We start from the raw sequence: 13,255 nt of genomic DNA, 5'->3' as shown, positions 1-13,255 counted from the left end.
TAAATATTGTGCAATAATTTTCCCTCTTCTCATTTTGTGATTCTTGAATCCTTCTAGATTATATAGTGGTTCAACATTGTGACAAAACACTTCTCAAGTTGCTAATTTTTCTGGAAATTTAATGTTGATACAATTTTTTAGGATATTGTTCACATTTAAATTATTTTATTAATGTTGAACAATCTATCCATACAAAAAGGTTTGTTGTCTATCACTATCAATGGGTAGGATCAATATTTTAATCTCACTGTAGATTAAAGATTTTTAATTGTAGATTTTTGTTTCATTGAGATTTATTTAATTTTTAAATAATTTAGATTATTTATATTTTTGTTTCATTAAGTCTGGGGTTGAATCAAGGATCATCTACATAATATTGAATTACTTTGTCTTTTTAGCCAAACTAGTTAATTTTAAGCCTTGTAGTACAAGGAAAAGAACACCTGCAACACAACATTTTCATTTTTTAGAAGAAAAGACATTATAGACTCTAATGCTCATTGCTTGGAATCACTAACATGTCATAGTAATGTTTTAGTAAGGAGGTACTCTTTATGAAGTATTGAATGTGACAGTTAAAAGGGGCCATTTGTGAAATTTGATATTGTTTGAGTTACCAACTGTCAGAAATGTGTTGTATGTCCTGTTAATATGCCCAGAATTTCCTAAGTGCAATGGTAAATCATCTCAGGGACTTTGGTTCCTCTCTTTCTCACAGCATATCCTTACCCACCTAAGAGCATGCTAAGTCACATGTAGAAGCACATCAGACAGGGTAAGAAAAAAATTGTATTGTGCTTAGACTCTTTGGGATTGGTGAGATTAAAAATATTGATCCTACCCATTGATAGTGATAGACAACAAACCTTTTTGTATGGATAGATTGTTCAACAATTAGGCCCTATTTTTACTTTTTCATATATTCTGTGATATTTATCATCTTATACATCTATTATTGCATGTCTGGATATACACTAGGTCCTAAATAGCATAGTATATATTTGTCAAAATTTTTACCATTAACTTTTAAAGTGGCTCTGCCACTTTTAGGCTCTATCTCTATTAAAGTAAGTAAAATTATCTGATGCAAATACAGTATGGAAACTAATTTGCCATAGTTGTAATTTCTTATTTTCACATTTGGGGGTCTTAAACTAGTATTTAAGTAGAACATCTATAAAGGTGACTTAGAACCTTCAAATATGATACTTAATTATTTGAAAAAAGTTTTTGATTTTTCTGAAAAATAATAGTAATTACAAGCTATTCATTTTAATGGAAACTTTTTAAATAATTTAAAACTATCTCTATTTAAATTGTTAAATTATAGAACCATTTAAAGTTTGTGTTATTTTGTTTTCCCCTAGATTTTCTTTAAAAAGACATGTTTTATAATCAGAAAAGGTTGTTTTGCATCTTCTTTTGCTGCGTTCAGGATGAACCCAGGGTCTCATGCATGTTGTATGGGCTACATACCCAGTCCTTTGTTTTGCTTTTTAGTAGTTTTTACGATATTGCAGGAATAAACAATAGTATTTGAATTTTTGTTTACTTTATCAGGGTTACTAATTTGCTGAAATACTTACATTTATTTTGAAAAGTATATTTTATATATCATTTTAGTATTAAAGTAAATGATATTTTAAAAGACATAAAGCATAAAAGACTATCTGGAACATATCAGTAATAATTTGAATGGATTAAATGATAAAAAGATTGAGATTTGAATATTTCATATTTGAGTGATTATTAATGACTTGAGATTATGGTTCTCTTTCTCTTCTTCTCTATCTCTTCTTCGCCACTCCTTCTTCCCTACCCTTGTCTTCCTCTCCATCCTCCTCCCACTCTTCTCATTAGTAGAGATTTAACCTAGGGCTTTCACACTGAGCCTGATCCCCAGACCTTTTTAATTTGTTTTATTTTGCCCACCCATGCCTGTAATTCCAGCACTCGGGAGGCTGAGGCAGGAGGATTGCTGTGAGTTCAAGACCAGTCTGGGCTACACAATGAGTTCCAGGGGTGTCTGAACTACATAGTGAGACCCTGTGTTAAAAATTTTTTTTCTTTGTTTTATTTGAGGCAAAGTCTCGTTAAATTACTAAGTTGCCCCGCCTAGACTCATGCTTGCTATTCTCCTGCCTCAGACTCCCAGAGTGCTGAGATTACAGATGCACATCACCTTGCCCAACTAAGAAATAGTTCTATTATATTGCACTAAAGAAAGTGCCAAGATAAAGGCACATGTCTAGGCTGGGGATTTAGCTCAGTGGTTCCCCTGCCTGCCTTGCAAGCGCAAATTCCCAAGTTTGATCCCCAGTACACGCCCCCCCCAAAAAAGAATGATGTCTAGATGTTGGGAGTTAGACCTAAATTCAGACTGTATTTAGATCACTTTATGTTAACCATGTAAACTTTAAACTTCAATTCTAATAAATGCAGAAAAAGAACTAATTTCTGACATTTTTTTTTTTCACAAAGCTGTGGTAAAAATCAACTCAGGAGGACCAGAAGTTCAGAAACTAGCAAGATACCACCTTTGGCTTCAGAGTCCAAAAGTGAAAGATCTTGCTTTGAGAATAGAGCCCCATGGAATTAATCCACTGGGATTTGTTTCACAATGCTTGGTCTTTAGTACTTAGAGGTCCCTACAGCCAAGGGAGCCCAGCTATTGCTTGAGTGGTTGGCAGCACTTGGAGTCATCCACATCATCTTGGTTTTATAGGCATGTAGAATATAGAAGTTGTGGGACCTGGGAGACTTCCTCCCAGATTTCAGAGGAATGCCTGCATGGTCAGGCATTGAGCCCCTGAGGGGGTAGTGCATAAAGCTATGAGAGTGAAGCCAGAAGTTCATTGGCGACCCCAGGAAATTAAGTCAGGAACATGGAACATGCAATATGGAACATAGATAGAACTGCCACAGGCAGTGATCAGAGCCACTCCAAGAGAGAAGCTGTGAGGGCTATCTTTTTTATTTTTACAAAGGTACACAGCTGTGTCTCAGAGGAGACTTTGGACTTAGACCTTTCAGTACTATTGAAACTATTAAGACTTCAGCAACGCTTAGAGGTAGACTAAATGCAATTTGCATAAATAGATAGGCATGAATTTGGGGGGTACCAAGGGCAGAATGTTATGGTTTAGATCAAGAATGTCCCTCAAAGCCCTTATGTGCTCATAAGCAGGGCTTTTGGAAGAGGAATGTATTGTGGTAGGAGTATAGCTGTCTTGCTCTTAAGGAAATAGAGCCTGGTCAGAGAAGGCAAGTTGCTGAAGAAGTGACCTGGAAAGATATATCTCCCTCCCTACCTCCGCTCTTCTTTCTCTGGCTGCCATGATGTGAACAGCTTTCCTCTACCCATGTCCTTCCACCATGCTATTTCTGTGTTTAAGCCTGCCAAATATGGACTGAAATTACTAAAATTGTGAGCCAAAATAAATGTCTTTTAAAATTGCAGATGTTAGATATACTGTGTCCCAGTGATGAGAAAGTGATTAAGACAGCCAGTTAGTGGGATCATGGTATTAAAAAAAAAGAACTGCTGTGGATATAGTTCAGTGTGAAGGTCTGGGTTCAATCCCTAGTACCCCCAAAATTAATTAATTTAAAAATAAAATTAAAAGGGTTGGAATTGTAGCTCAGTATTAAAAGCTTACATAGCATGATGAGGTCTTGGGTTTAATTGCCAATACCCCTAGATAAAATAGTGTCAGTCCATTTATGAGGTGGAGCCCTTGTGACCTAATTACGTTCCACTAGGCCCCACCTCTTTTTTTGGCATTATGTATTCAGATAGCAGTCTAATCATACACGATCCAAGAAAACTCATAAAAAAATCAAATATAGTCAGATATTAAAAATTGGTACTGAAACATTATAGCCAGCAACACCCTTTTTGCCAATGAGCTCTCCAATATAAACCCATATCCACAATTCAGAAGCCACAAAAATATTCAGCACAGCTTCCTTAACTGTGAGCTGTTGGAAGCTACCAGTTTGAGTCGACTTTTTTTTTTTTTCAGGTTCTGAATAGCTATTATGTGCACAGAATTCACTTTTACTGGAAGGGAGGTTATTTTAAGAAGAGGAAAGGGATGGAAGGAGAAAGGGGAAAGGAGAAGAGGCAATACGATCAAAGTAAATTGTGCGCATGTATGAAAATGTCACAATGAAACATTTTTCATAATATCATAATTTACTAAAAAATTTACATTTGGCAACTTTAAGTACAAGATTTTGTTTGTAGGTAGTGTGTGTGTGTGTGTGTGTGTGTGTGTGTGTGTGTCTTGTTAACTAGGAATTGAACCCAGGGCCTTTGTACTACTCCAAATCCCTGTCCCTTTTTAAATTTTTAGTTTTGAGATGGGGGTCTTTCTAAATCTCTGAGTTATCAAGGCTGGGCTTGGTCTTGCTATCTTCCTTCTTCCCTCTCCCTCTGTGCCAAGATTACAGACTTGTACCACCAGGCTCTAGGTTAAATGTGAGATCCTTTAGATCCTTTAACATGTATCCTTTTTCTTTCTTGCTTTCTGCAGGCAACATTGAATATCATTCACAGTGTTGTTCTCTCAGTTCTTGACAAAAACCAGAGGACTAGAGAATTAGAGATTTCACAGCAGAAGAATGCTGCAAAAGATAATTCTCTGGACACAGAAGTGGCTTATTTAATCCATGAAGGCATGTTTATAAGTGATGCATTCAATGAGGGCGAATTAGCACCTGTAGCAGTTGACACTACCTCTCAAAGAAATGCATCTCCAAATAGTGAGCCGTGCAGCAGTGATTCGGTGTCCGAACCAGAATGTACTACTGATTCTTCATCCAGCAAAGAGCAGACATCATCATCTGCAACTCCAGGAGGTGTGGATATTATGTGAGTATAATGACTAACGTCAAATTGAATTTGAATCATTTTTTAATGGGTTTAGTATAACTGAGTATTCAGTTTATTTAAGAACCATGTTTAGCTCAGTGGCTCTGCGCTTGCCTGGCAAGCACAAAGACCTGAGTTTGAGTCCCAGTATCTTAAAAAAAAAAAGCATGTAAATTTTTGTCTTGGAATTTAACAAAAATATATTGTTTGAAATGCCTCTTTTTAAAAATGTATGGAAGGTACAGAGGTGGTAACATTGGAGGTAATAAAGAAATTACAGAATTTTAAAGCTAAAAACGGCTTTAACTTATTAAATTATTTGTTATAAATGCCCTTATGTCCATGATATAGTAACTGATGCTTAGAGAGCTTACATGATTTACATAAAGTCAGTAGTTCAGTTAATGATTTGGTTATTTTTCTTTGTTGTTTGGTATCATTGTATTTTATATATAGTGAAGATCTGTTTGGTTTACTTTTTTTTTATTTTCTGGTAGTGGTATTGGGGACTGAACTCAGGGCCTTTTCACTGAGCTACATCACCAACCCTTCTTTTATTTTTTATTTTGAGACAGCATCTTGATAAGTAGCTAGGCTTGGCTTGAACTCGCAATCCACAATGGCTCATCCTCCCAGAGTGCTAGGAATACCACCACACCTGGCTGATTTTCAGCTTTGACATTTCAAAGATATGAATTTCCTGGTGGATCCCATTAACAGAAAAATTACTATAAAAGTACAAATCGCCTCCTATATTTACATTCTTCATCCAGATTCACCAGTTGTTGACAGTTTACTACATTGCCCTCTCTCTCTCTCTGTCTCTCTCTTTTCTCTCTTCTTTATATCTCATTTTTTTCCTTAATATAGATTTTATTTCTCTAATGTGACATTTCAGAGGTAGGAGGTCTTCCCCTGAGAAGGCAGATCTTCCATCCTTAATATGTAGTTTTCATAGTGTCTAAGGTAGCTGTTTTAGCTTTTATCATCTTATCTGCATCCCGAGCAGGTGGAAGCAGAAGACAAAGGGCTGGTAACCAGCTTAATTTTATTATTGTTTTGTTTTGCTTTTTTTTTAGGGCAGTTTTATTTCGAAAGTTATTGTTTCTACATTTTTATCATTGCAATTGCTTATATAGATTAATGGGTTTTGTTATGGCAGATTTATACATGCACATAGCATATTTTAATCATCCCTCATAACCCCACTTGTAGCAGACTTTCCCCCTAGTTTCACCTTTTGAGGGATATTCAATATGTATAGCATTTTAATCATATTTATGCCACCTATTATCTTTTGAAATTATTTTGAACTAATACATAAAGACATAAAACTTATACTAATGATGTACTCCGTTAGGTATAAGTGTATACATTGCATAAAGTTTAAATAAGGTTAATCATGTTTATCTCCTCAAACATTGATTATTTCTTATTGTTAAAGTTTTCAAAATCCTCTCGTATTTTTTGAGATGTATAGTATGTGAGTGTTATCTAGTCATCCTACTGTATGAGAGCACACCAGGATTCCTTGCTCCCAATTGTAACATAGCATCCACGGATCAGCATTTCTCCATCCTACCTTTACTGTACCTAGTTTCTCATAACCACCATTCTACTCTCAATTTCTAGAAGATCAACCTTTTATATGTTCATATGTGATGCTTATATATGATGTCTCTCTCTGCCTGAGTAATTTCACTTAACATAATAATCACCAGTTCCACCTATGGTGCCTGAAATGAAAGATTTCATTTTTTTCTGTAAGTTGTACTACTTTTGTTTTGTTCACTCAACAGTTGATGGAACCTTAAGTGGTTTCCATTTTTTGCTATTGTGAATAGTGCTTCAATGAATATTGGAATGCAAAAGTCTCTTTGATTTGTTGATTTTATATTGCTCTCAAAGGGGAAGGAGATCAAGAGATGGAAGAGGGGAGGGATGAAAGGGATGAGATTAAAGAAAGAATTGGGATGTGTTATGTACATGTTATATACTCCACACGAAGAATGTGAACATTATGTGTTGCAAATATGTACCAAAAAAAAGGAAAGGACCGAAGGCATGGGTGAAGGAAGGAGGGAGGTAAAAGAAAGAGGATGAAAAAGGAATTAAGAGGTGTTATGCACTGGTACCAACTTCCCTTTTTAACTTTTAAATTGTTGTATTATTCACATATGGGAATGCTGCAACCAGCACTAGTGAACCTGAGGCCTGAGTGGGGGGCAATGGGAGATAAGGAAAAAACACACAGACACACTTGTAAAGAGCAAGCTGGGGCCAGGTGGGATGCAGCCCTCTGATAGGGACATTGCTACCCAGTGCCCAGTCAGCATGTTTATTTTACACAGTTTCAAAGGGGAATGTTCAAGGCTGGTTTGAGGAAGAACAAGCTCTTCGTATTATATTGAGAATGTAGAAAGTAAGACATTCTCAAGGCTAGCTAGCTATGCTGCAGTTAGTTATCCAAAACACTGAGCTCTCTGTGCTGCTCCCCTTATTGTCTGAGTTACTAGAGATCAGGAACTGAATACAAGAAATCTCCAGAGATCCTCAGCTCCCTACATGGGAAAATGTATACAATTGTAATATTCAGTAATCACCACACAGATCAAGAAATAGAACATTATCAGCTCATCAGACACCCCACTATTTCATTATACCACTACTCTGATTTTTCCTAAAGGAAATGCAAAATTATTGTTTTTTCCCAATTTTTAAACTTTTTATAAGTAGAATCACTCATATGTTCTATTTTGTCTCATTTCTTTTCATTTGATACTGTTTGTGATATTTGTCCAAGTTTTGCATGTACTGGTGGGTTTATTTGTATACATTCCATTTTATGATAATACCACAGTGTAATTTAGGCATATTTTTTCTGTTTTAAAATTAATTTTATTGGTATATTTAAGGTATACAGTATGATCATCATTGAAAATTTGCACCTTTACATAATTCATCTTGATTCGTGTTTTTTGCCCCATTCCCCTGCCCTCCCTTCAACCCCTCCACCCCTCCCTATTTACAAAGACTTCGTTTCCATTTTTCATTTTCCATATTAATTCCATTCCCCTCTTTCCTTTCCCTTACCCTCTAACTTCCCCTCTCCTTTGCACCGTTTCTTCCTATTTCACATTATCTATTATATATTTTTGTCCTTATTTACACTTTCAGTTTCTCACACCAGAGAAACTGTTCAGTATTTACAAACGTGTCCTATTTATTTCACTTAAGAGTACCACCCCAGTGTGTATCCATATGCTATAAATGTCTCTAAGTTCTCATTTTCTATGGCTGAGTAGCACTCCATTTTATTTTTTTAAAAACCCACATTTTCTTTATCCATTCTCCAGTTGATGGGCAGTTGAGCTGTTTCCATGTCTTAGCTATCAAAAACTGTGCTGCTATGAACCTGGGTGCAGACATCGCTGTGGTTTGATTCTTTTAATTCTTTTGGGAAGATACCCAGCAGGGGAATAGCTGGGTCAAATGGGACCTCTAGTTCTAGTTCTTTTAGGTGTCTCCATACTGGTTTCCACAGTAGTTGCACCAGTCTACACTTCCACAAGAGGGGAGAAAGGTTCCCTTTTCCCCACAACCCCACCAGCATTTGTTGTTGGTTGATTTCACGATAGCAGCCATTCTTTCTGGGTGAGGTGAAATCTCAGTGTTGTTTTCCTTTGCATCTCTCAAATTACCAGTGATGTCGAACATTTTTCATATGTTTATTTCGCATTTCTACTTCTTTATCTGAGAAATGTCTGTTCATTTCAGATGCCAACTTTTGGATTGGGTATTGAAATTTGGGAGGTCTGAGTTTTTAAAGTTTATATATTCTAGATAGTAGACCTTTGAGGAACAGCTGGTAAAATTTTTTCTCACATTGTGGATTGTCTCTTCATGCTGTTGGTGGTTTCTCTTGCTGTGCAGAAGCTTTTTAATCAGAAGAGGTCCCATTTGTTGATTGCTCGTACTAGTTCACATGCAACTGGGGTTTTCTTCATGAAATCTTTTTCTTATGCCAGTGTCTTCAAGAGTTCTACCTAACCTTTCTTCCAGCTGGTTTAGTGTTTCTGTTTTAATATTTAGATACTTAATCCATTTTGATTTTAGTTTAGTGCATGTTGAGAGATAAAGGTCTAGTTTTAATCTTTGTCAAGTTGAAACCCAGTTTTTCCAGCACCATGTATTAAAGAGGCTATCTTTCTTTCAGTGAGGGTGTTTGGCTCCTTTGTTGAAGATGTGTTGTCTGAGTATGTCTGGAGTTGTTTCTGCATCTTAATCTGTTTCACTGGTCTTCGGGTCTGTTTCTTTGCCAGTACCATGCCATTTTTTTTAATCACAGTAGCTTTGTAGCATAGTTGCAAGTTGGGTATTGCCATATCCCCTACCTGTCTTTATTTCCCAGAATTGCTTTTGTTATTCTAGGTCTCCTCTGTTTCCAAGTGAATTTTTTGATTGTTTTGTTGAGGTCTGTGAAATATGCTGCTGGAAATTCAATTGGGATTGCATTGAATCTATGTAGCAGTTTTGAAAGTATGGCCATTTTCACTATATTGGTTCTTCCTACCCAGGAGCAAGGGATATCTTTCCATTTTCTGATATCCTCTTTTATCTCTTTTTTCAGAGTGCTGTAGTTTTCAGAGGAGAGATCTTTGATTTATTTTGTTAATTTGTTTCCTAGTTATTTCATTTTTTGGAATGCTATTGTGAAGGCAGTTGTTTCTCCAGTTCCTTTTTCAGTGAGTCTGTTGTTAATGTACAGAAAAGCTATTGATTTTTTGTGAGCTGACCTTGTATCCAGCTACTCTACAGAATTTGGTTATTAAGTCTAGAAGACTTTTGGTGGCGTCCTTGGGGTCTTCTGTATAGAGTATCTTGTCATCTGCAAATAATGACAATTTGACTTCTTCATTTTCTATCTTTATTCATTTAATTTTTTTTCTCTTGTCTGATTGATGTGGCTAATGTTTCCAAAACTATATTGAACAGGAGTGATGATAGTAGCTTGTCTTGTTCCTGATTTTAGTGTTAAGGATTTCAGTTTTTGACCATCTAGTATGATATTGGCTGTTCGTTTTTCATAGATGGCTTTTATCCAATTGAATTAGAGACCATCTATTCCAATTTTTTGAATTTTTTTTTTATCATGAATGCATGTTGGATTTGGTAGAATGCTTTCTCTGCATCTATTGAGATGATCGTATGGATTTTGTTCTTGGCTCTTAATATAATGTATTACATTTATTGACTTGCATATGTTGAACCATCTCTGCTCTCCTGGGGTGAATCCCACTGGTCAGGGTGTATGCTCTTCTTGATGATCTTCTGCATTCTATTTTACAGTATCTTATTAAGGATTTTTGCCTCTGTGTTCATTAGTAACATTGACCTATAGTTCTCTTTATCAGTTGAGTCTTTTTCTGCTTTGGGGATCAAGGTAATGCTTGCTTCCAGGAATGAATTCCGGAGTATTGCTTCCTTTTCAGTTTCACTGAAGAGTTTAAACAGTAGTGGCAGTAGTTCTCTAAATTTCTTGTAGAATTCAGCAGTGATGCCATCAGAACCTGGACTTTTCTTAGTTGGTAAAGTTTTTAATTATTTTTTCAATTTCATTGATTGATATTGGGTCATTTAGAATTTTTAAGTCATCTTTGTTCAACTTTGGTAATTCAGAAGTATCTAGGAATCTGTCCATTTCTTCTGTAATTTTCATGTTATTTGCGTATAGGTTCTCGAAATGGGTATTGACAATCTTCGGAATTTCTGCCGAGTCCATTGTAATGTCACCCTTTTCATTCCTAATTGTATGGGTTTGGATATTTTCTTTCCTTTTTTTGATGTTTGGCTAAGGTTTTGTCAATTTTTTTTATCCTTTTGAAGAACCAACTCTTGGCTTCATTGATTTCTTGTATTGTGCTTTTAGTCTCTATTGCATTAATTTCTGATGTTGTAATTTCCTCCCTTTATGAGCTTTGGGATTGTTCTGCTCTTCTTGTTCTAGAAGCTTGAGGTTCAGATTCAGATTGTGTAATTGAGCTTGCTCTCTTTTCCTAATGAAAATTCACGGGCTATGAATTTCCCTCGTAAGACTGCTTTCATTGTGTCCCATAGATTCCAATACGTTTTATTGTCATTGTCATTTAATTGTAGGAACTGTCTGATTTCTTCTTTAATTTCCTCTGCAACCCACTGGTTATTCAGAAGTATGTTGTTCAATTTCCATGTGTTTATGAAATGCTTGTGGTTTCGTTTGCTATTGATCTCCAGTTTCATTGCACTATGATCTGATAATATACAGGGATAACTTCAATTCCTTTGCACTTACTTAACCATGTTCTGTGATCAAGTATGTGGTCTGTTTCGAAGAGCAGTCCATGTGCAGCTGAAAATAATGTGTATTCTGATTTTATGGGGTTGAACACTCTGTAAACATCTGTTAAGTTCATTTGTTCAAGAGTTTGAGTTCAAGAGTTTGTTTATTTTTTGTCTGGTTGATCTGTTTGTGACACTGGGGTATTGTGGTCCCCCACTACTATTGTATTAGTGTTTATATGATTTTTCATGTCCGTTAGTACTTGTTTTATATAGTTGGGTGCACTAGTGTGTGGTGCATATTTCTGATTATCATTTCTTCCTCTTGGATTGTTCCCCTTACAAGGATATAGTGTTCTTCATTGTTTCTCTTAATCAGTGTTTGAGATCCACTTCATGTGCAAAGAGGATAGCTACTTCATCTTTTTTGGGGGGACAGGTTCCTGTGGCATTGAGTATTGTTTTCCACCCTTGAACTGTCATTCTGAGTTTCTTTTTGAATTAATTGTGTCTCTTGTATGCAGCACATTGTTGGATCTTGGTTTTTGACCCATTCTGCCAGTCTGTTTCTTTTGATTGGTGAATTGAGACCATTACTGTGGGTAGTTATAACTGATATGTATTGCCTTATCTTGTCAAGACTTTTTCTTTTTGTTGGATTCTCCCCCTTTGCATTTAATTTCTTGTTTTGCCTGATGGATTCGTTCTGCTGGGCTTCCTGGGGTTGTGATCCTCGTTGTCTTTTCCTTGGATACTGTTTAAATTTTTTTGGAATGCTATTATCATTATTATTGTGGCAGAACAAGTATTGAAAGGTAGCTAGCAGTCTGCCATACCATTTAAAATTCTTTTTAAACCAGATGTATCGTAGTTTTTATTTTTCCCTTTCATCTTCACTCTGGCTCACTTTGTATTTAGAACATTTTCTGCCTCTCCATCACATATTAGAACAACATGAAACATAAGTTGTATAGATCTTTCTGGATTCAGAAGATACATGGATATCTCTGAACCACACATCTCAAAGGGGCAGTGAATTAGTTGAGAGGATATGTATTAGTGGATCCCTCATTTTTTCATACAAGGAATCTGACTATTCCTTTATCAGGTATTTTTGAAGTATATAATTGTGTCATGAATATAGAATCTGCAAAAATGATGTCTGACATTTTGTTATTAATGGTAGATTTTTCCTGTTTTTTCACTTTGTCAAAATGATTTACAGTTTTCTAAGTTTATTTTAATACAGATATAGTCACAAAAGAATAAATACTTTTTAAGTCAGAAAATGGCAAAATACAATTAATGGAAAATATGAGACAGACTTGTGGAGTTTTAAAAATGAGAATTTTAATTTGAAAGATTTAAATTTTTTTTTAAATGTTTTTTTGAGACAAACTCTTACTATGTAGTTCAGGCTGGCCTTGAGTTCTCTATGGAACCCAGGCTAGTCTCAAACTTGTGGCGATCCTTCTGCCTTAGCCTGAATACTGGGATTAGAGGCATGCACCACTACACTTGGCAGTTTAAAATTTGTAGTTGTTATAAAAATCGTAAAATATGACATTTTAATCATTTCTAAATATATAGTTCAGTAGTGTTCAGTATATTCCCATTGTGTAACCACATATCTCCAAAACTTTTTCATCTTGCAAAACTGAAAATCTACCCATCAACAATTCTCCATTTCTGTTTTTCCCCAGAAACTGGCAACCACCTCTACTTTCTGTCTTTATAAATTTCAGTAGTCTAGTTCATGTACACAAATAGAATCATACATTTTTTTTTACTAACTTATTTCTTCAGTGCTCATCCATGTTGTAGTGTGTGTCAGAATTTCCTTCATTTTTAAGGCCAAATAATAGTCTATTATGTGTATATATACTACATTTTATTTTCCAATATACAAATTAGAGTGTGAACTAAATGTATAAACACTTTGACCTTTGCAAGCCCAGATCCTGAGTTCGATCCCTGGTACCCAAAACAACAACAACAAAAAACACTATAGCAGAGTGAAATAATTATTCTTCTGTAAGATTTTGGGTAATATATATATAT

The 13,255-nt window shown here is 35.5% G+C and overlaps 1 protein-coding gene across 3 annotated transcripts in view; it reads left to right on the top strand.

Annotated features, from left to right (window-relative positions):
• Positions 1 to 13,255, top strand: part of Vps54 (VPS54 subunit of GARP complex) — a 94,948-nt gene that overhangs the window by 51,629 nt on the left and 30,064 nt on the right. For all 3 annotated transcript variants that reach the window (XR_004517468.1, XM_010609746.2, XM_010609745.2), the window contains exon 12: positions 4,539 to 4,876. Coding sequence is in view for 2 of the 3 variants with exons in the window: in XM_010609746.2 (XP_010608048.1) it covers positions 4,539 to 4,876 (338 nt within the window). In the remaining variant the exon portion in view is untranslated. The remainder of the gene's footprint in view (positions 1 to 4,538; positions 4,877 to 13,255) is intronic.

Source organism: Fukomys damarensis, unplaced genomic scaffold (genome assembly GCF_012274545.1).
Source record: "Fukomys damarensis isolate Sample0158 unplaced genomic scaffold, DMR_v1.0_HiC HiC_scaffold_2, whole genome shotgun sequence".
Taxonomy (NCBI): domain Eukaryota; kingdom Metazoa; phylum Chordata; class Mammalia; order Rodentia; family Bathyergidae; genus Fukomys; species Fukomys damarensis.
The sequence above is the reverse complement of the archived record's forward strand: the minus strand, read 5'-3'. Positions and strand labels throughout refer to the sequence as shown.